The following is a 26479-nucleotide window of genomic DNA, read 5'->3' as shown; positions in this document are numbered from 1 at the left end:
GTGCCCCCCGATGTTTTTCCTATACCCAAGCGGGTGGCGGACATACTAAAATAAGGAATGGGAAAGGCCCGGCATACCTTTTGTTCCTCCCCCTATATTTAAGAAATTATTTCCTATAGTCGACCCCAGAAAGGACTTATGGCAGACAGTCCCTAAGGTCGAGGGGGCGGTCTCTACTCTAAACAAACGCACTACTATTCCCATAGAAGATAGTTGTGCTTTCAAAGATCCTATGGATAAAAAATTAGAGGGTTTGCTTAAAAAGATGTTTGTTCAGCAAGGTTACCTTCTACAACCAATTTCATGCATTGTTCCTGTCACTACGGCAGCGTGTTTCTGGTTCGAAGAACTAGAAAAGTCGCTCAATAAAGAATCTTCGTATGAGGAGGTTATGGACAGAGTTCAAGCACTTAAATTGGCTAACTCTTTTATTCTAGATGCCGCTTTGCAATTAGCTAGATTAGCGGCGAAAAATTCAGGGTTTGCTATCGTGGCGCGCAGAGCGCTTTGGCTAAAGTCTTGGTCAGCAGATGTGTCTTCCAAGACAAAATTGCTTAACATCCCTTTCAAGGGCAAAACACTGTTTGGTCCTGATTTGAAAGAGATTATTTCAGACATCACCGGGGGAAAGGGCCACGCCCTTCCTCAGGATAGGTCTTTTAAGGCTAGAAATAAGCCTAATTTTCGTCCCTTTCGCAGAAACGGACCAGCCTCTACTTCTACATCCTCTAAGCAAGAGGGTAATACTTCTCAACCCAAACCAGCCTGGAGACCGATGCAAGGCTGGAACAAGGGTAAGCAGGCCAAGAAGCCTGCCACTGCTACCAAAACAGCATGAAGGGATGGCCCCCGATCCGGGACCGGATCTGGTGGGGGGCAGACTTTCTCTCTTTGCTCAGGCTTGGGCAAGAGATGTTCAGGATCCTTGGGCACTAGAAATAGTCTCTCAAGGTTATCTCCTGGAATTCAAGGAACTACCCCCAAGGGGAAGGTTCCACAGGTCTCAATTATCTTCAAACCAAATAAAAAGACAGGCATTCTTACATTGTGTAGAAGACCTGTTAAAGATGGGAGTAATTCATCCAGTTCCAATAGGAGAACAAGGGATGGGGTTTTACTCCAACCTGTTCATAGTTCCCAAAAAAGAGGGAACATTCAGACCAATTTTAGATCTCAAGATCCTAAACAAATTTCTCAGGGTTCCATCGTTCAAAATGGAAACCATTCGAACGATCCTTCCTACCATCCAGGAAGGTCAATTTATGACCACGGTGGATTTAAAGGATGCGTACCTACATATTCCTATCCACAAGGAACATCATCAGTTCCTAAGGTTCGCTTTTCTGGACAAGCATTACCAGTTTGTGGCACTTCCATTCGGATTAGCCACTGCTCCGAGTATTTTCACAAAGGTACTAGGGTCCCTTCTAGCGGTTCTAAGACCAAGGGGCATTGCAGTAGTACCGTACTTGGACGACATCCTGATTCAAGCGTCGTCTCTGTCAAAAGCAAAGGCTCATACGGACATCATCCTAGCCTTTCTCAGATCTCACGGATGGAAAGTGAACATAGAAAAAAGTTCTCTTTCCCCGTCAACAAGAGTTCCCTTCTTGGGAACAATAATAGACTCCTTAGAAATGAGGATTTCTCCAACATAGGTGTGTCCGGTCCACGGCGTCATCCTTACTTGTGGGATATTCTCTTCCCCAACAGGAAATGGCAAAGAGCCCAGCAAAGCTGGTCACATGATCCCTCCTAGGCTCCGCCTACCCCAGTCATTCTCTTTGCCGTTGTACAGGCAACATCTCCACGGAGATGGCTTAGAGTTTTTTAGTGTTTAACTGTAGTTTTTATTATTCAATCAAGAGTTTGTTATTTTAAAATAGTGCTGGTATGTACTATTTACTCAGAAACAGAAAAGAGATGAAGATTTCTGTTTGTATGAGGAAAATGATTTTAGCACCGTAACTAAAATCCATGGCTGTTCCACACAGGACTGTTGAGAGCAATTAACTTCAGTTGGGGGAACAGTGTGCAGTCTCTTACTGCTTGAGGTATGACACATTCTAACAAGACGATGTAATGCTGGAAGCTGTCATTTTCCCTATGGGATCCGGTAAGCCATGTTTATTAAGATAGTAAATAAGGGCTTCACAAGGGCTTATTAAGACTGTAGACTTTTTCTGGGCTAAATCGATTCATTATTAACACATATTTAGCCTTGAGGAATCATTTATTCTGGGTATTTTGATATGATTATATCGGCAGGCACTGTTTTTGACACCTTATTCTTTAGGGGCTTTCCCTAATCATAGTCAGAGCCTCATTTTCGCGCCGGTATGGCGCACTTGTTTTTGAGGACAGCATGGCATGCAGCTGCATGTGTGTGGAGCTCTGTTACATAGAGAAGTCTTTCTGAAGGCATCATTTGGTATCGTATTCCCCTTTGGGCTTGGTTGGGTCTCAGCAAAGCAGATTCCAGGGACTGTAAAGGGGTTAAATATAAAAACGGCTCCGGTTCCGTTATTTTAAGGGTTAAAGCTTCCAAATTTGGTGTGCAATACTTTTAAGGCTTTAAGACACTGTGGTGAAATTTTGGTGAATTTTGAACAATTCCTTCATACTTTTTCGCAATTGCAGTAATAAAGTGTGTTTAGTTTAAAATTTAAAGTGACAGTAACGGTTTTATTTTAAAACGTTTTTTGTGCTTTGTTATCAAGTTTATGCCTGTTTAACATGTCTGAACTACCAGATAGATTGTGTTCTGACTGTGGGGAAACCAAGGTTCCTTCTCATTTAACTATATGTATTTTATGTCATAAAAAAATTTAGTAAAAATGATGCCCAAGATGATTCCTCAAGTGAGGGGAGTAAGCATGGTACTGCATCATCCCCTCCTTCGTCTACACCAGTCTTGCCCATACAGGAGGCCCCTAGTACATCTAGTGCGCCAATACTCCTTACTATGCAACATTTAACGGCTGTAATGGATAATTCTATCAAAAACATTTTAGCCAATATGCCCACTTATCAGCGAAAGCGCGACTGCTCTGTTTTAGAAAATTCTGTAGAGCATGAGAACGCTGATGATATGGTTCCTGAAGGGCCCCTACACCAATCTGAGGGGGCCAGGGAGGTTTTGTCTGAGGGAGAAATTTCAGATTCAGGAAACATTTCTCAACAAGCTGAACCTGATGTGATTACTTTTAAATTTAAGTTGGAACATCTCCGCGCTCTGCTTAAGGAGGTGTTATCCAATTTGGATGATTGTGATTATCTGGTCATTCCAGAACCACTATGTAAAATGGAAAAGTTCTTAGAGGCCCCGGGGCCCCCCGAAGCTTTTCCTATATCCAAGCGGGTGGCGTACATTGTTAGTAAAGAATGGGACAGGCCCGGTATACCTTTAGTACCTCCCCCCATATTTATAAAATTGTTTTCCTATAGTCGACCCCAGAAAGGACTGATGGCAGACAGTCCCCAAGGTCGAGGGGGCGGTTTCTACTCTACACAAGCGCGCCACTATACCCATAGAAGATAGTTGTGCTTTCCAAGATCCTATGGATAAAAAATTAGAAGGTCTGCTAAAGATGTTTGTTCAGCAAGGTTCCCTTCTACAACCAATTGCATGCATTGTCCCTGTCACTGCAGCCGCGTGTTTCTAGTTTGATGAGCTAGGAAAGGCGATTATTAGTAATTCTTCTTCTTATGAAGAGATTATGGACAGAATTCGTGCTCTTAAATTGGCTAATTCTTTCACCCTAGACGCCACCTTGCAATTGGCTAGGTTAGCGGCGAAAAAATTCTGGGTTTGCTATTGTGGCGCAGAGCGCTTTGGTTAAAATCTTGGGCAGCGGATGCGTCTTCCAAGAACAAATTGCTTGACATTCCTTTCAAGGGGAAAAACACTCTTTGGCCCTGACTTGAAAGAGATTATCTCTGATATCACTGGGGGCAAGGGCCACGCCCTTCCTCAGGATAGGTCTTTTCAGGACCAAAAATAAACCTAAGTTTCGTCCCTTTCGCAGAAACGGATCAGCCCCAAGGGCTACGTCCTCTAAGCAGGAAGGTAATACTTCTCAAGCCAATCCAGCCTGGAGACTTATGCAAGGCTGGAACAAAGGAAAGCAGGCCAGGAAACCTGCCACTGCTACCAAGACAGCATGAAATGCGGGCCCCCGATCCGGGACCGGATCTGGTGGGGGGCAGACTCTCTCTCTTCGCTCAGGCTGGGGCAAGAGATGTTCTGGATCCTTGGGCGCTAGAAATAGTCTCCCAAGGTTATTCTCTGGAGTTCAAGGGGCTTCCTCCAAGGGGGAGGTTCCACAGGTCTCAGTTGTCTTCAGACCACATAAGAAGACAGGCATTCTTACATTGGGTAGAAGACCTGCTAAAAATGGGAGTGATTCATCCTGTTCCATTAGGAGAACAAGGGATGGGGTTCTACTCCAATCTGTTCATAGTTCCCAAAAAAGAGGGAACGTTCTGACCAATCTTAGATCTCAAGATCTTGAACAAGTTTCTCAAGGTTCCATCGTTCAAGATGGAAACCATTCGAACACTTCTTCCTTCCATCCAGGAAGGTCAATTCATGACCAAGGTGGATTTCAAGGATGCGTATCTACATATTCCTATCCACAAGGAACATCATCGGTTCCTAAGGTTTGCATTCCTGGACAAGCATTTCCAGTTCGTGGCGTTTTCTTTCGGATTAGCCACTGCTCCTAGGATTTTCTCATAGGTACTAGGGTCCCTTCTGGCAGTGCTAAGACCAAGGGGCATTGCTGTAGTACCTTACTTGGACGACATTCTGATTCGAGCGTCGTCCCTTCCTCAAGTAAAGGCTCACACGGACATTGTCCTGGCCTTTCTCAGATCTCACGGATGGAAAGTGAACGTGGAAAAGAGTTCTCTATCTCCGTCAACGAGGGTTCCCTTCTTGGGAACTATAATAGACTCCTTAGAAATGAGGATTTTTCTGACAGAAGCCAGAAAAACAAAACTTCTAGATTCTTGTCGGATACTTCATTCCGTTCCTCTTCCTTCCATAGCGCAGTGCATGGAAGTGATAGGTTTGATGGTAGCGGCAATGGACATAGTTCCTTTTGTGCGCATTCATCTAAGACCATTACAACTGTTCATGCTCAGTCAGTGGAATGGGGACTATTCAGACTTGTCTCCGAAGATACAAGTAAATCAGAGGACCAGAGACTCATTCCGTTGGTGGCTGTCCCTGGACAACCTGTCACAAGGGATGACCTTCCGCAGACCAGAGTGGGTCATTGTCACGACCGACGCCAGTCTGATGGGCTGGGGCGCGGTCTGGGGATCCCTGAAAGCTCAGGGTCTTTGGTCTCGGGTAGAATCTCTTCTACCGATAAATATTCTGGAACTGAGAGCGATATTCAATGCTCTCAAAGCTTGGCCTCAGCTAGCGAGGGCCAACTTCATACATCAACCATCAGGGGGGAACAAGGAGTTCCCTAGCGATGGAAGAAGTGACCAAAATCATTCTATGGGCGGAGTCTCACTCCTGCCACCTGTCTGCTATCCACATCCCAGGAGTGGAAAATTGGGAAGTGGATTTTCTGAGTCGTCAGACATTGCATCCGGGGGAGTGGGAACTCCATCCGGAAATCTTTGCCCAAGTCACTCAACCGTGGGGCATTCCAGACATGGATCTGATGGCCTCTCGTCAGAACTTCAGAGTTCCTTACTACGGGTACAGATCCAGGGATCCCAAGGCGGCTCTAGTGGATGCACTAGTAGCACCTTGGACCTTCAAACTAGCTTATGTGTTCCCGCCGTTTCCTCTCATCCCCAGGCTGGTAGCCAGGATCAATCAGGAGAGGGCGTCGGTGATTTTGATAGCTCCTGCGTGGCCACGCAGGACTTGGTATGCAGATCTGGTGAATATGTCATCGGCTCCACCATGGAAGCTACCTTTGAGACGAGACCTTCTTGTTCTAGGTCCGTTCGACCCACTCCAGCTGACTGCTTGGAGATTGAACGCTTGATCTTATCAAAGCGAGGGTTCTCAGATTCTGTTATTAATACTCTTGTTCAGGCCTGAAAGCCTGTAACCAGAAAAATTACCACATAATTTGGTATATCTGTTGGTGTGAATCTACAGGATTCCCTTGGGACAAGGTTAAGATTCCTAAGAGTCTATCCTTCCTTCGAGAAGGATTGGAAAAAGGATTATCTGCAAGTTCCTTGATGGGACAGATTTCTGCCTTGTCTGTGTTACTTCACAAAAAGCTGGCAGCTGTGCCAGATGTTCTAGCCTTTGTTCAGGCTCTGGTTAGAATCAAGCCTGTTTACAAAATTTTGACTCCTCCTTGGAGTCTCAACCTAGTTCTTTCAGTTCTTCAGGGGGTTCCGTTTGAACCCTTACATTCCGTTGATATTAAGTTATTATCTTGGAAAGTTTTGTTTTTGGTTGCAATTTCTTCTGCTAGAAGAGTTTCAGAATTATCTGCTCTGCAGTGTTCTTCTCCTTATCTGGTGTTCCATGCAGATAAGGTGGTTTTGCGTACTAAACCTGGTTTTCTTCCAGTTTCAAAGAAGGAACGTTTGTTGCACAACTTGGATGTAGTTCGTGCTCTCAAATTTTACTTAGCAGCTACTAAGGATTTCAGACAAACTTTGTCTTTGTTTGTTGTTTATTCTAGTAAACGGAGAGGTCAAAAAGCAACTTCTACCTCTCTCTCCTTCTGGATTAAAAGCATTATCCGATTGGCTTATGAGACTGCCGGACGGCAGCCTCCTGAAAGAATCACAGCTCACTCCACTAGGGCTGTGGCTTCCACATGGGCCTTCAAGAACGAGGCTTCTGTTGATCAGATATGTAAGGCAGCGACTTGGTCTTCACTGCACACTTTTTCTAAATTTTACAAATTTGATACTTTTGCTTCTTCTGAGGCTGTTTTTGGGAGAAAGGTTTTGCAAGCCGTGGTGCCTTCCATTTAGGTGACCTGATTTGCTCCCTCCCTTCATCCGTGTCCTAAAGCTTTGGTATTGGTTCCCACAAGTAAGGATGACGCCGTGGACCGGACACACCTATGTTGGAGAAAACAGAATTTATGTTTACCTGATAAATTACTTTCTCCAACGGTGTGTCCGGTCCACGGCCCGCCCTGGTTTTTTTAATCAGGTCTGATAATTTATTTTCTTTAACTACAGTCACCACGGTAACATATGGTTTCTCCTATGCAAATATTCCTCCTTAACGTCGGTCGAATGACTGGGGTAGGCGGAGCCTAGGAGGGATCATGTGACCAGCTTTGCTGGGCTCTTTGCCATTTCCTGTTGGGGAAGAGAATATCCCACAAGTAAGGATGACGCCGTGGACCGGACACACCGTTGGAGAAAGTAATTTATCAGGTAAACATAAATTCTGTTTTTTCTGACAGAGGTCAGAAAATCAAAACTTCTAAGCTCTTGTCAAGTACTTCATTCTGTTCTTCGTCCTTCCATAGCGCAGTGCATGGAAGTAATAGGATTGATGGTTGCAACAATGGACATAGTTCCTTTTGCACAAATTCATCTAAGACCATTACAACTGTGCATGCTCAGACAGTGGAATGGGGATTATACAGACTTGTCTCCGACGATTCAAGTAGATCAAAGGACCAGAGATTCACTCCGTTGGTGGCTGATCCTGGACAACCTGTCACAGGGAATGAGCTTCCGCAGACCAGAGTGGGTCATTGTCACGACCGACGCCAGTCTGGTGGGCTGGGGCGCGGTCTGGGAACCCCTGAAAGCTCAGGGTCTATGGTCTCGGGAAGAATCTCTTCTCCCGATAAACATTCTGGAACTGAGAGCGATATTCAATGCTCTCAAAGCTTGGCCTCATCTAGCAAAGGCCAAATTCATAAGGTTTCAATCAGACAACATGACGACAGTTGCATATATCAACCATCAGGGGGGAACAAGGAGTTCCCTGGCGATGGAGGAAGTGACCAAGATAATTCAATGGGCGGAGGATCACTCCTGCTACTTGTCTGCAATCCACATCCCAGGAGTGGAAAATTGGGAAGCGGATTTTCTGAGTCGTCAGACATTCCATCCGGGGGAGTGGGAACTCCACCCGGAAATCTTTGCCCAAATAACTCAATTATGGGGCATTCCAGACATGGATCTGATGGCCTCTCGTCAGAACTTCAAGGTTCCTTGTTACGGGTCCAGATCCAGGGATCCCAAGGCGACTCTAGTAGATGCACTAGTAGCACCTTGGACCTTCAACCTAGCTTATGTATTCCCACCGTTTCCTCTCATTCCCAGGCTGGTAGCCAGGATCAATCAGGAGAGGGCTTCGGTGATCTTGATAGCTCCTGCGTGGCCACGCAGGACTTGGTATGCAGACCTGGTGAATATGTCATCGGCTCCACCATGGAAGCTACCTTTGAGACAGGACCTTCTTGTTCAAGGTCCATTTGAACATCCGAATCTGGTTTCCCTCCAACTGACTGCTTGGAGATTGAACGCTTGATTTTATCAAAGCGTGGGTTTTCAGATTCTGTAATAGATACTCTGATTCAGGCTAGAAAGCCTGTAACTAGAAAAATCTACCATAAGATATGGAAAAAATATATCTGTTGGTGTGAATCTAAAGGATTCCCCTGGAACAAGATAAAAATTCCTAAGATTCTATCCTTTCTACAAGAAGGTTTGGAGAAAGGATTATCTGCAAGTTCTCTGAAGGGACAGATCTCTGCGTTATCTGTTTTACTTCACAAAAGGCTGGCAGCTGTGCCAGACGTTCAAGCGTTTGTTCAGGCTCTGGTTAGAATCAAGCCTGTTTACAGACCTTTGACTCCTCCCTGGAGTCTTAATCTAGTTCTTTCAGTTCTTCAAGGGGTTCCGTTTGAACCCTTACATTCCGTAGATATTAAGTTATTATCTTAGAAAGTTTTGTTTTTGGTTGCAATTTCTTCTGCTAGAAGAGTTTCTGAGTTATCTGCTCTGCAGTGTTCTCCGCCCTATCTGGTGTTCCATGCAGATAAGGTGGTTTTGCGTACTAAGCCTGGTTTTCTTCCGAAAGTTGTTTACAACAAGAATATTAACCAGGAGATAGTTGTACCTTCTTTGTGTCCGAATCCAGTTTCAAAGAAGGAACGTTTGTTACACAATTTGGACGTGGTCCGTGCTCTAAAATTCTATTTAGAGGCCACTAAAGATTTCAGACAAACATCTTCTTTGTTTGTTGTTTATTCTGGTCAAAAGGCAACTTCTACCTCTCTTTCTTTTTGGCTTAAAAGCATTATCCGATTGGCTTATGAGACTGCCGGACGGCAGCCTCCTGAAAGAATCACAGCTCATTCCACTAGGGCTGTGGCTTCCACATGGGCCTTCAAGAACGAGGCTTCTGTTGACCAGATATGTAAGGCAGCGACTTGGTCTTCACTGCACACTTTTGCCAAATTTTACAAATTTGATACTTTTGCTTCTTCAGAGGCTATTTTTGGGAGAAAGGTTTTGCAAGCCGTGGTGCCTTCCATTTAGGTGACCTGATTTGCTCCCTCCCTTCATCCGTGTCCTAAAGCTTTGGTATTGGTTCCCACAAGTAAGGATGACGCCGTGGACCGGACACACCTATGTTGGAGAAAACAGAATTTATGCTTACCTGATAAATTACTTTCTCCAACGGTGTGTCCGGTCCACGGCCCGCCCTGGTTTTTTTAATCAGGTCTGATGAATTATTTTCTCTAACTACAGTCACCACGGTATCATATGGTTTCTCCTATGCATATTTCCTCCTGTACGTCGGTCGAATGACTGGGGTAGGCGGAGCCTAGGAGGGATCATATGACCAGCTTTGCTGGGCTCTTTGCCATTTCCTGTTGGGGAAGAGAATATCCCACAAGTAAGGATGACGCCGTGGACCGGACACACCGTTGGAGAAAGTAATTTATCAGGTAAGCATAAATTCTGTTTTTGTTCTCCTATCAGTTTAATGCCACTGTTGTTTTGATTTAAATATTCACAAAAACTGTCTGTTTCTTGTTCCTCACCATCAATTATAAAGACAAGGTCGTCTATAAATCTTGCATAGAAGATTATCTTATAACGAAGGGGGTTTCCATCTCCAAAGACATGGAACCGCTCCCACCATCCCATAAAGAGATTGGCGTAACAGGGGGCAAACTTGGCCCCCATAGCGGTTCCCCGCCTTTGGAGATAGAAACCCCCCTCAAACATGAAGAAATTATGTGTGAGCACGTATTCAATAGATGTCAAAATGAAATGTTTAGTAGTCACATCATAATTACTGTGGGTCTCAAGAAAATATTCCACTGCTTGTAACCCTTTCTCATGACTAATAGCTGTATACAATGAAGCTACATCAACTACTAAGAATCTGTAAATTGACTTCCACTTAATCTGTTGAAGTTTTATCAGTAAGGAGGTAGTATCTTGTATAAAACTTGGAAGTTCTTTTACCAATGGTTGTAAAAAACTATCAATAAGTTCTGTTAGGGGTTCATTTAGTGAGTTTATCCCAGCTATTATGGGGCGCCCTGGGGGGTTCAGCATGTCTTTGTGTGTTTTGGGAAGGTAATGAAATACTGGTGTTAAAGGGTTCTCAGGAATCAGCATTTCCTCAATCTCTTGATTAATAACAGTATTATATCTGGCAGTCTTTACTATGTTAATCAAAATCTCCTTATAATGTAAAGTAGGATTCTCTTTTAGTTTCATATATACCTCTTTTTCACCTAGCTGTCTGCTTGCCTCTTTTATATATGATTCCCCTGTTCAAAATTATGACATTTCCTCCTTTATCCGAAGCTCTTACCACAATCCTACTATCATCAGAAATCTTTTTTAATGCCATTTTCTCCTTAAGGGATAGGTTATGTCTCTGTTTTTTTCTCTTTTATCCAATTCCCTCAGTTTTTCCTCTACTACTTTCTGGAAAGTCTCCACTGAGTGGGTTCTAGAGTGTATAGGATAAAAACTACTCTTTTTCTTAAATTTAGACAAATCAATATCCCTTTCTGTTATTAATTCACTAGATTGTTCTCCAGTGTTTTCATCTAAAAGGCCCTGTAAATCATTTATAGTACACTGTTTAGAAAAAGTTAAATACTCATTACCTTGCACTCCTTGTATCAGGGTCACTTTGTTCTGTTCCCTCTCAGCATCAGCGAAATGTTTCCGCAATACCAGCTTTCTAACAAACTTGTTCACATCCAAAACTGTGTTGGACAAGGCCCTTAGACAGTACATTGGAAAGTGAGGAATCCAGCTATGTCTTGACTAATTTCGGGGAAGACACTACAGCACATGACAGTCAAGATGACGTGGTATATACAATTGACAGTTTGTTTTTTGACAATTTAAGAAAAAGAGATATTAAATTGGAGCTAGATATAAAGTCCTTCCTACTATACAAGCATAATAAACGCATACCTAGGGGATTAAGAATTAGAAAATTCCCCTCATTCAGAGTGCTGGAAGCAGACTTTATATCTAAGTGGAACAATGTTTTGGACACTTGTTCGTTTGCTCTTATTGAGCTTTTGTTTGAGTATAAACAAAAACAAAGATCTGAATTATTAGACGAAATGAAAAATGTACAGGAACATCTAAAAACATTTCAAAGGGACCCGGAATTTAGAACTTATGACAAACAATTTGAAAAGAATATGACTACATTTCGACAGGAACTTTGGGAGTTCAAATCACGTAAGATGACTAGAGACAGATACGACTATGACCACCAAACAGTATATAGGTGGGATAATAATGAAAACTTTAGTCGAGAACCCAGAAAAAATAGGTGGTTCAGAAATTGTGTAAAGAAAGCTAAGCAAGTTACCTTCTCCGATATGGAGTATGAGGTTGACTCCTCAGAGGGAGAAATGTCTAGTGAATATACAGAACCCCTAGTTCTAAAGGAATCTTTTGAAGCATCTACAACTAAAGCTTCAAAAAACGAACAGGTAGAGACTTTACCAGCGGGGAGAAAAAAATACATAGGGGAAAAAGAGGCAAAGGAACAAAGATCAGCAATCAGGGAAGAGCAAGCCAGTACATCACAACCCAAAAAAACGACTCAACAAAAGGCTTACACTACCAGATCAGCCAAACATCATTAGAAATATGCATAAATAATAATGTGATTAATTTATCTGATGTAACTCTAAAAACTCTGTAAAACTGAGGGAATTGGATAAAAGAGACAAAAAACAGAGACATAACCTATCCCTTAAGGAGAAAATGGCATTAAAAAAGATTTCTGATGATAGTAGGATTGTAGTAAGAGCTTCGGATAAAGGAGGAAATGTCATAATTTTGAACAGGGGATCATATATAAAAGAGGCAAGCAGACAGCTAGGTGAAAAAGAGGTATATATGAAACTAAAAGAAAATCCTACTTTACATTATAAGGAGATTTTGATTAACATAGTAAAGACTGCCAGATATAAAAATGTTATTAATCAAGAGATTGAGGAAATGTTGATTCCTGAGAACCCTCTAACACCAGTATTTCATTACCTTCCCAAAACACACAAAGACATGCTGGACCCCCCAGGGCGCCCCATAATAGCTGGGATAAACTCACTAAATGAACCCCTATCAGAACTTATTGATAGTTTTTTACAACCTTTGGTAAAAGAACTTCCAAGTTTTATACAAGATACTACCTCCTTACTGATAAAACTTCAACAGATTAAGTGGAAGTCAACTTACAGATTCTTAGTAGTTGATGTAGCTTCATTGTATACAACTATTAGTCATGAGAAAGGGTTACAAGCGGTGGAATATTTTCTTGAGACCCACAGTAATTATGACATGACTACTAAACATTTCATTTTGACATCTATTGAATACGTGCTCACACATAATTTCTTCATGTTTGAGGGGGGTTTCTATCTCCAAAGGCGGGGAACCGCTATGGGGGCCAAGTTTGCCCCCTGTTACGCCAATCTCTTTATGGGATGGTGGGAGCGGTTCCATGTCTTTGGAGATGGAAACCCCCTTCGTTATAAGATAATCTTCTATGCAAGATTTATAGACGACCTTGTCTTTATAATTGATGGTGAGGTACAAGAAACAGACAGTTTTTGTGAATATTTAAATCAAAACAACAGTGGCATTAAACTGATAGGAGAACAAAACAGGAATACAATTTGTTTTTTGGATGTAATGATAATAGGTAATGATAATAGGTAATGAGACAGGTGAAATTATTGAAACAGATTTATATAGAAAGTCAACATCTGGTAATACCATACTAGAATATAAATCATGTCACCCAAGACATACCCTTAATGGTATCCCTGAGGGTCAATACATAAGAGCTAAACAAAATTGTACCACTACTGATAATTATGAGAAACAGGCTAATATAATTACAAAACGCCTATTAGAGAGAGGTTACACTCTAAATAATCTGGAAAAGGCACGCAAAGAGGTAGATTCTCTATCTCGTGAGGATCTCCTAAAATATCGTAATAAACAAAAGAATAAAAATGAAAGAAGTGACAAAGTAAAACCAAAATTTATAACAACATATAGTCTGGAATACAAGGAGGTATGTAAATATCATAAGAGAATGTATTCCCATTTTGTATACGGATCCGACATTAAAGAGAATAATACAAGAAGGGTGTGATTTCATACCAAAAAAGGGCAAAACAATAGGGAACTATGTTTCCCCTTCTGATTGCTCAAGAAGCACACCAGGAGCATGCTGGTTGAAAAAAGAAAAGGTTTCTTTAAATGCAGGAGGAATGTCTGTAAAACATGCGACTATGTTACTGAAGGAGAATCTTTTGTATCTACACATACCCAGAAAAAGTATCAAATTAATTTTCTCATAAATTGCAACATCACGCATGTAATATACCTATTGACCTGTAGGGGGTGCTTTAAACAGTATATGGGAAAAACTAAGAGGTCCCTGAAAGATAGATTTTTAGCCCACATCAGGTCAATAGAGGATATTGAGTCAGATACCCCTATAGCAAGACATTTTCGAGAGTATCATAATTCAAATTATGCTTATTAATGGTCCAAACAATAGATCATGTACCCATGTGGAAGAGGGGTGGAGATAGAGAAGCTAAGCTAGATACTAGAGAAGTATTCTGTATTTTTACATTAAATACCACTATTCCCCAAGGTTTGAATTTTAGAAGGGACATAGACTTATGTGTTTAGTCCCATGTGGAATATACATTAGGATACATTAGAAATTATTATGGTATATGGGATAGTACAATAGTTGGTTATAATGAGATGTGGGATATAACTCCTTATGTCAACATGTTCATTATCATTATATTCCTTATCGTTCTAATTTCTTTGATAGTATTGAGATTGTGTAGTTAGCCCCATATTCAACAATACTTATTGGCACATTAGACAGGATATTATATTGAAATGTTGTTAGCCCCATATTCAACAATACTTATTGGCACATTAGACAGGATATTATATTGAAATGTTGCTAAATATAATAGTTGATAATAATCAGAGGTAGGATATAATTCCTTAAGATTATGAACTGGTCTTTATCTATGTATTTATGGTGATAGCAATGTATCTTCATATATATCTATATATTTGAGGTATACTCTGTCTAATGTTTCCAATTATTCTGTAATAATCATGTACAATGGTTATGAGAGATAATAGTGTAGACCTTATACATATAATTTTTGTATGTTTCAATATACCTTTAAGAACAGCCTATTTAAGGTTTATTTGCTGGGACACCTGTGAGCAGTGAACAAGTGCCTGATGGCACGAAACATGTCTGCTGCAGTTTGCCCAGCTGTCTACACTATGAATGTCAGTCTGATCTGAAGAATTGTATCTGTCGATGCACTGTGGTTTTATCTGGATATTCAATAAATTTGTAAGTTTTATACTAATACAGGATCTGGACACTCCTTTGTATTACCTATATATATATAGTGAGTACATACGCACATTTACACATGGTAAACAACAAAAAGGAAGTCTTTCTTTAATTTTTAAACCTTTGAAACACATACCTTATGGTTCGATATTTACCATCTGTTCCCAGATCACCAAAAATTAGGCTAATATATTTTTACAATATTTTTTACATTTTCACAATAGAAATTATTGGCAATAATTCATTTGTCACTTTGCTATTTCTTCAAGTTTATGCAGAAAATAAGTTTAGAAAAGTATATATAGAATAAGTAACCAAAATTCTAATTTCAGAGGGCTTCTGTCCAAATCTCACTTAGTGTAGTAAAAAATAATTAACACACCACCAGACATTAAATATATTCATCCTATATGGAGTTTCCCAAAATACACTCTGTTACAATCACCCATTCCCCATTAGCTCACATAGAAGCAATGACATGTGAGCCCTGACATCAAGAACACAACAAATTAAAGGGACAGTCAACACTAAAATTGTTATTGTTTAAAAAGTTAGATAAAGCCTTTACTACCCATTCCCTGGCTTTGCCCAACCAACATTGTTATATTAATATACTTTATAACATTTTAACCTCTAAATTTCTGCCTGTTTCTAAGCCACTAAAGACAGCCTCTTAATCACATGGAGACTGCTAGTTCATGTGGGCCATATAGATAACATTCTGCTCACGCCCGTGGGTTCTGCACAGCTAAAATGCAAGTCAAAAGATAATAAAAATTCATGTGATCAGGGGCTGTCAAAAGTGGCTTTGATACAAGGTAATCACAGAGGTTAAAAGTATATTAATATAGCCATGTTGGCTGTGCAAAACTGCGGAATAGGTAATAAAGGAATTATCTATCTTTTTAAACAATAAAACATTTTGAGTTGACTCTCATTTAAGGTTGACATGAGACCTATTTAAATGGTGTTGCTCCCCTATTAAAAATGAGGACTTCAGAGTTCAGACCCGCCTCAGTAGGACCAATGTTATGAGATATTTGTGATCATGATGATCACTTGTCAGCAGGACTTTCCCTCTGTTTTCTTTGAGGAACAGATTGAATACCACATATTTGTATGCTTCTATCAGGTCATCACATTTACTATAGGTAAACACCTTATAGTGACCTGAGCATGTTTTCCTCTTTAAAAAGAGAGACTCCTCCATTGAAAACAAAATGCCCCATTTAAGTACTTATATAGAGTGATAGATTCCATTTTAGAATAATTTCCGTATAATAAGAGGTGATCTCCTCAAATGCGGGTTATAGTCATACTTATCAAACATCTCCATGAAGCCTAATTATTGCAGATGATCACCATTTATTATAGGGATCATCTACAAAAGTGACTTGTGAACCTCATTAAAAAGAGGGGAGTCTCCACCTCATAATGAGTATTTTCATTCTCCTCAGAAGCGGCTATCTGAAATAATCACAATTCCACTCAATGGAAAAAACTTTTCGACAAAAAGGTAAGTGACTAACTGCATCCTCTGGGTCAAATAACAGTAAAACTGAGAGAGGGTCTTCATAGGGTATTTTTATGGCAGTCACCTGTGTCTAAGATGTGTTGATTATTCTTTTTCAAACAATGACTCTCATGTCCCCCTATATGGTGTGGGAATAACTCTGAATTCCCTCCCTTGTGGAGGGATTTTCTCTGAATTTCTTCCCATGTGGAGGATGGCACTGTGGTGTTCTCTTTTAAAAAAGAAAGGCTTCTCATACTTCGGTCCTACAAGTTTATTGATGATGTATCACCACTGTGCATGATGATGTTGCCCTCAATTAGGAAATGCCCGGGGCTAGATGCATATCCTCATTGCAAATGGTGTGGAGAACTCTTACAGAGCCCATATCAAAGATCCCACACCATGTATCTAGCACAGTTTGGCACATTTGTGTCTTTTTTTTAAATTTGCATATTTTAATGTTAAAGGGCCAGTAAACCCACAAAATAATGTTATATAATTCTGCACATAGTGCAGAATTATATAACATCAGCTTAGCGCCATCTTTCTACCTTAAAAGATTTCAGGGAAAAATTGCTACGAAAGCTACTTTTACAGTGCGCCGCTCCTGGCTCTACTGAGCAAGTCTGTTTGTTTTACCTAAGCGCATCGGGCATGCTGTCTATTCACAGCCAGCCCGATTGCGACCATTAAACTCAATGTAACTCGCTCCCGCTCTGGTCTGGTAGCAGGAGCGAGCTACATTGAGTTTAATGGAGCGATCGGCCCGGCTGTGAATAGACAGCGTGCCCGATGGCTTAGGGAAAACAAACAGACCCGCTCAGTAAAGCCAGGAGCGGCGTACTGTAAAAGTAACTTTCGTAGCAATTTTTCACTGAAATCTTTTAAGGTAGAAAGATGGTGCTAAGCTGATGTTATATAATTCTGCACTATGTGCAAAATTATATAACATTATTTTGTGGGTTTACTGGCCCTTTAATGAACATTCAGCAAGTCACATTTACAAGTATAAATGTACCATTCTATTTTTAACCGTTTATTTTTTGTTTATGCTTAGGTGACATGGCATGAAATTGCAAGACCCCAAATACACGGTTATGACATGCAGTGTATCGCTATGATTGGTAGATTTCAATTTGTGTCCGGAGCTGATGAAAAGGTTCTTAGAGTATTTGATGCTCCTAGGAACTTCATTGAGAATTTCAGTAATATTTCTGGCATATCTATGCAGAATCTTCTGTCAAATGTGAGTACCAAAACAAGGTTTCTAAGGTTAAATAAATATTGAAAATGTTTATAATAACCTAATAATGTAATATTCATTGCTGCTATCCTTGTACCATCTTAGTCTACTATTCTTTTTTCCTTATATGTTTAATTTCTGCTTGTTTCAAGTAAGGTCATGTGCACTGTAGCACAATTGTTGTTGTATGTATTTGAAGAAAAATATATCTAGACCTGTCTGTTAACCATAGATCTATGTGGACTAAGGCCTTTCTATTTTTGGTTTTCTTTAGAGGACTCAAGTCTATCAAGTTTAACCTTTCACATATCCTTGTTTTTACTTGTTGATACAAAAGAAGGGAAAAAAACTAAAATTTAAGTGATTTCCAATTATGCTTCATAAGGGGAAAAGCATCTTTCTTTACTCCAAAATGGCAATCAGATTTCAAATTGGATATACTAGCCATTATACTGTCAATAGCAACTGTTTATCATGCTTTGCAGAAAAAAAATAATAGAATGAAATCCATAGCCTTTAGTTGCTTATATAGGCCCTGTATATATTGCTATAATATAATCATTATCTCTCTGAGATGCCGTTTTCCCATGTAAATACTTACAACTTTTCTAGACTTAACTGAAATATTCATTTCCCCGTACCAATTTGGTTACTCTTAGCTTCACTTTTTTCCAAATCTAGAGTATGTTTCTTGAAAGCTAGTGCCCAAATCTCTCTGCATATCAAGGTTGGGTCTTACTGTTCATTAATGAAGAGACAAGATTATATTTTTATTACATAAATTATACCACTTTTTATACATTACCTTAATGCCCCTTTGCAAATGCTGACTGCAATTGCATCTGGTTGCTAAGTCTATCTATAAAAACTCCCTGATCCTTCTCATTTAATAATGTCCTTAACTCAACCCCATTTAGAGTATTTGTTGCATGTTTATTTCTGCTGCCACAATACTTAAAGTGATGGTAAAGTTTCCAATTCGTATATACAGATATGGAATGGAAACAACATTTTAGATGGACTCTAATTCATCCATTCTAATGAAGATACGCTATAACTTAATTTTTAATAATACCATGCTCTCCAGCCGCCAACCTCAAAAGTAAATTTTTTTTGTGAGCTGACGGTTTTCACTTTTCTACAAACTGCGCTCTAGCCACACATAAAAAATAAATACAATTGTGTGAGTGCCACAAAAAAATTACTTTTGAGGTGGGCGGCCCGGAGAGCAGGGTATTAGAATTTCATTGCTATATTAAAAAGTAAGTTATAGTGTATCTACATTAAATTAGATGAATTAGAGTCTATCTAAAATATTGTTTCCATTTCGTATCTGTATAAACTAATTGGAAACTTTACCATCACTTTAAGTATTGTGGCAGCAAAAATAAACATGCAACATATACTCTAAATAGTTAAGAATATTATTAAATGAGGAGGACCAGGGAGTTAGGGTTTTAGAATTTCATTGTTATATTAAAAAGTAAGTTATAGCGTATCTACATTAGAATGGATTTATTAAAGTCCATCTAAAACTATATTCCATTGTGGATCTGATTATACTAATGTGTAAATTTTACCATTACTTTAACTTTACATTTATCTAATTGAATCTTATCTGCCACTTGACTGGCCAGTCCCTAAATTTATCCAAATCCCTCTGTAGAGAAGTAACATCCTGTTCAGACTGTTACCCCACTTAATTTTCCATCTTAATGGGAGGAGAGTCCACCGCTTCATTCATCACTTGTGAGAAATAAGATACTGGCCACCAGGAGGAGGCAAAGATACCCCAGCCAAAGGCTTAAATACCTCCCCTCATCCCCCAATCATTCTTTGCCTTTCGTCACAGGAGGTTGGCAGAGAAGTGTCAGAATTTTCAGAGTAGTCTCTTATGGAGGGTAGTACTCTTTGCAATGGGACTGGAATTTTAAGTAGTCCTGTCAGCCTCTCAGTGAGAGCATGGGTGAAAGTCAGGAGATACAGGGTGAGTTCTTCTGCAAAACCATCCTGACTCATATTAACAGCTCCTTAAGCAATCAGCGTTGACGAGTTTCGCTGCCTGCTTTCTTCTCTCAAGTCCATGTCAGGAGCTACGCTACTAACCTGTCACACTTGAAGGGCCGTGTTCCTCTGTTCCTCGGCGATCGTTTCTTCATAATATATATGTGATAAGGCAAGGCGCGTCTCTCTCTCTCGAGTGCAGGGGTGGTCCTGCATGGCACTCCATGTGACAGGGTATGGCCTCTGTAACTTCCTCTTGCTTGACCTGCGTTCAGAGGAGATGAAAGCTGTTCCTTGTTGTCCGGGTCATAGGAGGTGGTGAGTGCCCCGACCATTGGGATATAAAGTTGCCGTTTAATAATTTGATCAAGTCCGTAATAAAGGCGTAAGCTATGGAGGACTCTTATATGTTAGAAGATACTCCCTCTTTATCTAAACCTATTAATTGTGTATACTGTGAGGAGGTTCCGGTTGAACCTCCGACACGACACTGTTCCACATGCTTTGACAATATTGCTATATTGAAAAAGAATAAAGTACTTAGTACGACTGAGCCGTCCACCTCTGAGGGTTCTCCGTCCCGCGAGGTGCGTTACCTACAATCATCTCTGATTACACAAGCAGTTCCCCAGGGCACTACTAATCCTCCCATGGGGCCCTTTGGCCTCCAGACTTTGCCGATCAGTTACAGACGGCGGTTTCTGCGGCCGTAAATGTGATGCCTCAGCCTACTAAGCGCAAGTGGAAGGTACGGCACTGCTATCTGTCTCAGGGGTCTTCGACTTTGCTGGATATCTCAGACAGATTATCCGCTGAGGACGACGACTCAGACTTATCAGAGGATATCGCTTCTGGGTCGGAATTGGCTACTTATAGACCTCTGTCCACGGAGGAACCAGATTTCAAATTTAAGATGGAGCATTTGCGCTTTCTGCTGAAGGAAGTGCTTGCTACGTTAGAGGTTCCGGAAAAGAAACTCCAGGAGGAACCTTCGATCCCTAAACTGGATAGGGTTTCCGAGGACAGGGTAGTGCCCCAGGCCTTCCCGGTTCCTATCAAAATGGCAAACATTATTAAGAATGAAAGGGAGAAACTGGGTTCGCTCTTTTCTCACTTGTATTCTTTTAAGAAGCTTTTCCCCACTCCGGACGCGCAGCTTGAACTGTGGGGAACCGTTCCTAAGGTGGATGGTGCTATCTCCACGCTCGCTAAAAGAACGACCATTCCGCTTGAGGATAGTTCCTCTTTTAAGGAACCCATGGATAAAAAGATGGAGTCCATGTTGCGGAAGAGGTTCCAACCGGCGGCGGCAGTCGCTGTGGTGGCTGGTGCGGCCACCTACTGGTGTTATGCACTATCACCAATAGTTGAGGTGGAGACTCCCCTCAATGAGTTTCTGGATCGAATCAAAGCCCTAAGGATAGCGCATTTGTTAATTTGTGATGCCAACATGCAGATTATTTGCCTGAATGCTAAGACATCAGGGTTTTCTGTTTTAGCCAGCAGGGCTCTGTGGCTAAAATCATGGTCTGCTGACATGACGTCTGTCTCGCTTGCTTTTCCTACCATTTAAGGGGAAGGTTTTGTTTGGCCTGGGCCTGGATTCTATCATATCTACAGTCACGGGTGGCAAGGGTGCCTTCTTACCCCATGATAAGAAAGCCAAACCTAAGGGATCTACTTTTCGTCCCTTTCGTGCAGAAAAGTCTCAGCACCAGCAGCCTTCCACAAAATCTCAGCAATACAAGGGTTCTTGGAAGCCAGCAAACTCTTGGAACAAGTCCAAACAGAACAAGAAGCCCGCAGAGTCAAAGTCAGCATGAAGGGGCGGCCCCCGACCCGTCCTTGAACCAGGTACAGGGCAGACTATCTCTTTTTGCGGAGGCCTGGTGGGAAGACCTTACAGATCCTTGGGTCCTGGAGGTTGTCGCCCAGGGGTACAGGATAGATTTCAGTCTTATCCGCCCAGAGGCAGGTTCCTCCTGTCAAACATCTCTTCAAGACCAGAAAAGAGAGACACCTTCCTGTGTGAGGGATCTCTCATCTCTCGGAGTATTTGCCCCAGTTCCTCTGGCAGAAAGAGGTCTGGGGTATTATTCAACCCTTTTCGTGGTCCTAAAGAAGGAGGGCACGTGTCATTCAATTCTGGACCTAAAGGCCCTAAACAAGCTTCTGTCAGTTCCATCATTCAAGATGGAGACGATCAGGTCAATTTTGCCCCTGGTTCAAGAGGGGCAATTCATGACGACTATAGAACTGAAGGATGCTTACCTTCATGTTCCAACCCACAGGGATCACTTCAAATTTCTAAGTTTTGCCTTCCTGGACCAGCACTTCCAATTTGTGGCCCTTCCGTTTTGGTCTGGCGACCGTCCCAAGAGTCTTTACAAATTTTCTGGGAGCTCTTCTCGCAGTAGAGAGAGCCAGAGGGATTGCAGTGGCACCGTATCTAGACGATATTCTGGTCCAGGCTCCATCCTACAGTCTGGCGGTGGATCACATGAGAACTCTTCTCTTTCGGTCCCACGGGTGGAAGATAAAAAAAGGAAAGAGTTCACTGGTCTCCAGCAACAGGGTGGAGTTCCTGGGTACGATAATAGATTCTTCAGCAATGAAGATATTTTTGACAGACCAGAGACGTTGCAAGCTGTCGTCCAACTGTCTAGCCCTACAGACATCCTCCAGGACATCTGTGGCCAGGTGTATGGAGGTAATCGGGCTCATGGTATCCAGCATTGATGTCATTCCATTCGCCAGGTTCCATCTCAGACCTCTTCAGCTGTGCATGTTGAGACAATGGAACGGCGATCATTCCCTGTCTTGGTGGATCCGACTGGAGCAGTTGTCTCAGGGGATATCCTTCCTGAGACCATCCTGGGAGATTGTAACCACGGATGCGAGTCTATCAGGATGGGGAGCCGTTTGGGGTGCCAGAAGGGCACAAGGCAGATGGACTCGAGAAGAGTCAAGTCTACCTATAAATATTTTGGAACTTCGATCGATATTCAACGCTCTGAGGGCTTGGTCCCCTCTGGGGTCGTCTCAGTTCATCAGATTCCAATCGGACATTACCTCTGTGGCTTACATAAACCACCAGGAGGGGACGAGAAGCTCCCTAGCAATAAGGGAAGTATCTCGGATTCTGAAATGGGCAGAGGCTCACAATTGTTCGCTCTCAGCGATCCACATTCCGTGTGTAGACAACTGGGAAGCGAATTTTCTGAGCAGACAGACGTTTCATCCAGGGGAATGGTCTCTCCACCCGAGATGTTTGTGGAGATCTGCAGCAGATGGGGGACGCCGGAAATAGAACTCATGGCATCCACACTCAATTGCAAGCTACCCAGATACGGGTCATGATCCTGGTATCCCCAGGAGGAACTAATAGACGCGTTGGCGATACCCTGGGACTTAAACCTAATTTACATATTTCCACCGTTGCCTCTTCTACCTCGAGTAGTGACCCACATCAAGCAGGAGCAAGCTCTGGCTATTCTTATTGCTCTGTCGTGGCCACGGAGGACGTGGTTTGCGGATCTAGTGGCGATGTCATATACGCCGTGGAAGTTACCTTGTCACAAGGATCTGCTAGTTCAAGGTCCTTTTCAACATCAAAATCTCGATTCTCTGAGGCTCACTGCGTGGAGGTTGAACGCCTAGTCTTAGCCAAGAGAGGATTTTCGGAGTGAGTGATTGATACTCTCGTTCAGGCCAGGATGCCGATCACTAGATGCATCTACCTCAAGGTGTGGAGGACCTACTTGTCCTGGTGTGAGGATCGAGGATACCCATGGCATAAGGTCAGGGTATCCAGGATTTTGGCCTTTCTTCGGGACGGTCTGGATAAAGGTCTTGCCGCCAGTTCCCTATGGGGATAGATCTCAGCTTTACCTGTACTGTTACATAAAAATCTTGCGGAGCTTTCTGACATTCAGTCCTTTGTTCAGGCTCTGGTTAGGCTCAGACTTGTCTTCAGGAATCCGGCTCCTCCTTGGAGCTTAAACTTGGTTCTTAAGGTTTTGCAGAGGGCTCCGTTTGAGCCTATGCATGCCCTTGACATTAATATTCTCTCATGGAAAGTCCTGTTGTTATTGGCTATTGCATCGGCATGCAGAGTCTCTGAGTTGGCTGCCTTGCTATGTGAGCCTCCCTACTTAGTTTTTCATGCTGATAAGGCTGTTCTTCGCACTGGATTTTGATTTTTTCCCAAGGTAGTGTCGAGTTGTAACATCAATCAGGAAATAGTAGTTTCTTCCTTGTGTCCTAACCCTTCTTCTTCGAAGGAGAGGTTACTTCATAATCTGGATGTGTTTTATCTTCAAGCCACGAAGGAGTTCAGACAGACGTCGTCCTTATTTGTCGTGTATTCTGGAAGACGCAGGGGGCAAAGGGCCTCTGCAACTATTCTATATTTTTGGTTGAGGAGTATGATCTGTCTGGCATATGAGACAGCGGGACACAAGCCTCCTCAGAGGATTACAGCTCACTCGATTAGAGCTGTGGCCTCTTCTTGGGCCTTTAAGAACGAGGCTTCTATCGAGCAGATTTGTAAGGTGGCCACCTGGTCATCCTTACATACTTTTGCAAAATTTTTATAAATTTGACGTTTTTGCTTCGGCGGAAGCAGCTTTTGGGAGAAAGGTTCTGCAGGCTGTGGTGCCCTCAGTATAAAAGGTTCCTTTACCCTCCCATTTTTTTCCTCTAGAACTTGGGTATTTGTTCCCACAAGTGATGAATGAAGCAGTGGACTCTTCTCCCATTAAGATGGAAAACATAAATTATGCTTACTTGATAATTTCCTTTCCATCTGTGGGAGGAGAGTCCACTGCACCCGCACGTTCTCCGGGGGCGGACCTAAATTAATTTTTTATCTTCTGGCACAATTTATACCCTGATATTTCTCCTACTGTTCCTTTTTTCCTTGGCAGAATAACTGGGGGATGAGGGGAGTGGAGGGTCTTTGCCTCCTCCTGGTGGCCAGGTTCTTATTTCCCACAAGTGATGAATGAAGCAGTGAACTCTCCTCCCACAGATGGAAATGAAATTATCAGGTAAGCATAATTTATGTTTTTTTTCTAATGGTAGTGAGAGTCCATGAAAATCCATTTTTTAACTTATGGGAATTACATCACCTGGCCACCAGGAGGAGGCAAAGACACCCCAACCAGAGCATTTAACTATCGCTCCTACTTCCCCTTCCTTCCCAGTAGTTCTTTGCCTCATCTAGGAGGTAGGCAGAGATATTGGTGCTCTGCAAAAATATACTCTTAATTCAAATCCTACATGGATAGTTCCTAGTATAGAGGGTAAGATATTACCTGGCAGTCCTTAGTACCTCATAGTCTGTGTGTGGAATTTAACGATCTGGGGCTCACAGCGAAGTTCCCTAGCCTTCTCCTTTTGGCCATAAGCTGTTTCCTGTATGTGTTCTGCCTCTGTCAGTTTCAGTGTGAAGAACCTAAGCACTGTGAACAAACTGACAGCAAGTAAGTGAGACCTTGTACTATTCCCTACATACAGGCTAGTTGCTGTGGTATGTGAAGGGAAAGTCCTTTACTTTACTGGGGGCTCTAGGGATTTATCCTAACGACATGGCTAGTGCTTTTACTACATTGGGAGTGGTTCAGTCCCTGGTACCGGTTGATCCTGCTATCAGGTGCCATTATGGGTATGACCTGTGGAGGGAGGAGTTGCTGATTTTGCTTGGGGAGACACAGTTGGGAAGTTCATAGAGATAAATAAATGCCTTTTATTGAAGTCTAACATGGTTTGTCCACCAGTGCAGCTTTGCAGCCCCGTCTCTCCTCTGTGCCCTCAGTCTTCCATGTCCACCCCTGCTGCCCCAGACTACAGGTCGTGGTAGTTTGAGTACCTCTGTATGCCAGCCTAATCCTCCCCCTCTTCTACAACCGGTATTTGCTGTTATACAGAAGGGTGCTAGGTACTCCGCGCCCCCGTACCTCTGAGTGGCATGGCCTTGTTTGCCTCATTTATTTTTCCTTGAAGTTGCAGCTTGTGGTATCGGCGGCATTTGCCACCCGTGAGTAAATGCAGGAGAGAATCTAAACCTTGTTCCACAGTACCTCATGATCCTCCTGTGGCGGATTCTGCCAAAACCTTACATATCTCAGATGATGACTTCTTGTCTAGCTCGGAGGGAGAACTTTTATCCTCTGATTCTCAAGTAAAATCTCCATGACCTTTATTTAATAAATGATTCCCTGTTCCAGATGCTCATCTGGAGTTATGTAATACGGTTCCTAAGATAGATGGTGTCATCTCTATAAGAACCACCATTCCTCTGGAGGCTAGCAGTTTCTTCAAGGACCCTATCGATAGAAAACTCGAAGGATATCATAGGAGGGTTTTTGTCCAAGAAGGACTACTTTTCCAACCGACAGTGAGCATTGCTGCAATCGCAGGAGCTGTGTCTTTTTGGTGTGACTCTTTATTAGAGATTATTTCTGTTGAGACCCCCTTAGTGGAGATTCAAGATCGGGTTCAAGCTCTCAAGACGGCTAACTCATTCATTTGTGATGCAATAATTCAAATTGTTTCTAATTAATGCTAAAAATAAGCCTTGCGGTATTAGCAAGGGGAGCTTTATTTTTGAAATCTTGGTCTACTGGCATGGTTTCAAAATCTAGATTGCTCTCTTTGTCCTTTAAGGGCAAGACTGTATTTGATCCAGGTTTGGACTCTATTATAGCTACTGTCACCAGGGTTAAGGGAGTCTTCCTTCACCAAGTTAAAAAGGCTAAATATTTTTGTCCTTTCATCAGAACAAATCACAAAGGAACTATTCTTCTCCCAAACCGGAATCATCATGGGGTAC

The 26479-nt window shown here is 42.0% G+C and overlaps 1 protein-coding gene across 1 annotated transcript in view; it reads left to right on the top strand.

The window, feature by feature from the left end:
• ELP2 (elongator acetyltransferase complex subunit 2) overlaps positions 1-26479 on the top strand; it is a gene marked incomplete in the record, with an annotated part of 749242 nt that overhangs the window by 524218 nt on the left and 198545 nt on the right. Inside the window, 1 exon segment of the mRNA XM_053714582.1 lies at positions 17455-17643. Coding sequence (XP_053570557.1) covers positions 17455-17643 — 189 coding nt within the window.

This window comes from Bombina bombina, chromosome 5, assembly GCF_027579735.1.
Source record: "Bombina bombina isolate aBomBom1 chromosome 5, aBomBom1.pri, whole genome shotgun sequence".
NCBI classification, from domain to species: Eukaryota; Metazoa; Chordata; class Amphibia; order Anura; family Bombinatoridae; genus Bombina; species Bombina bombina.
This window is presented reverse-complemented; position numbering and strand designations above follow the sequence as displayed.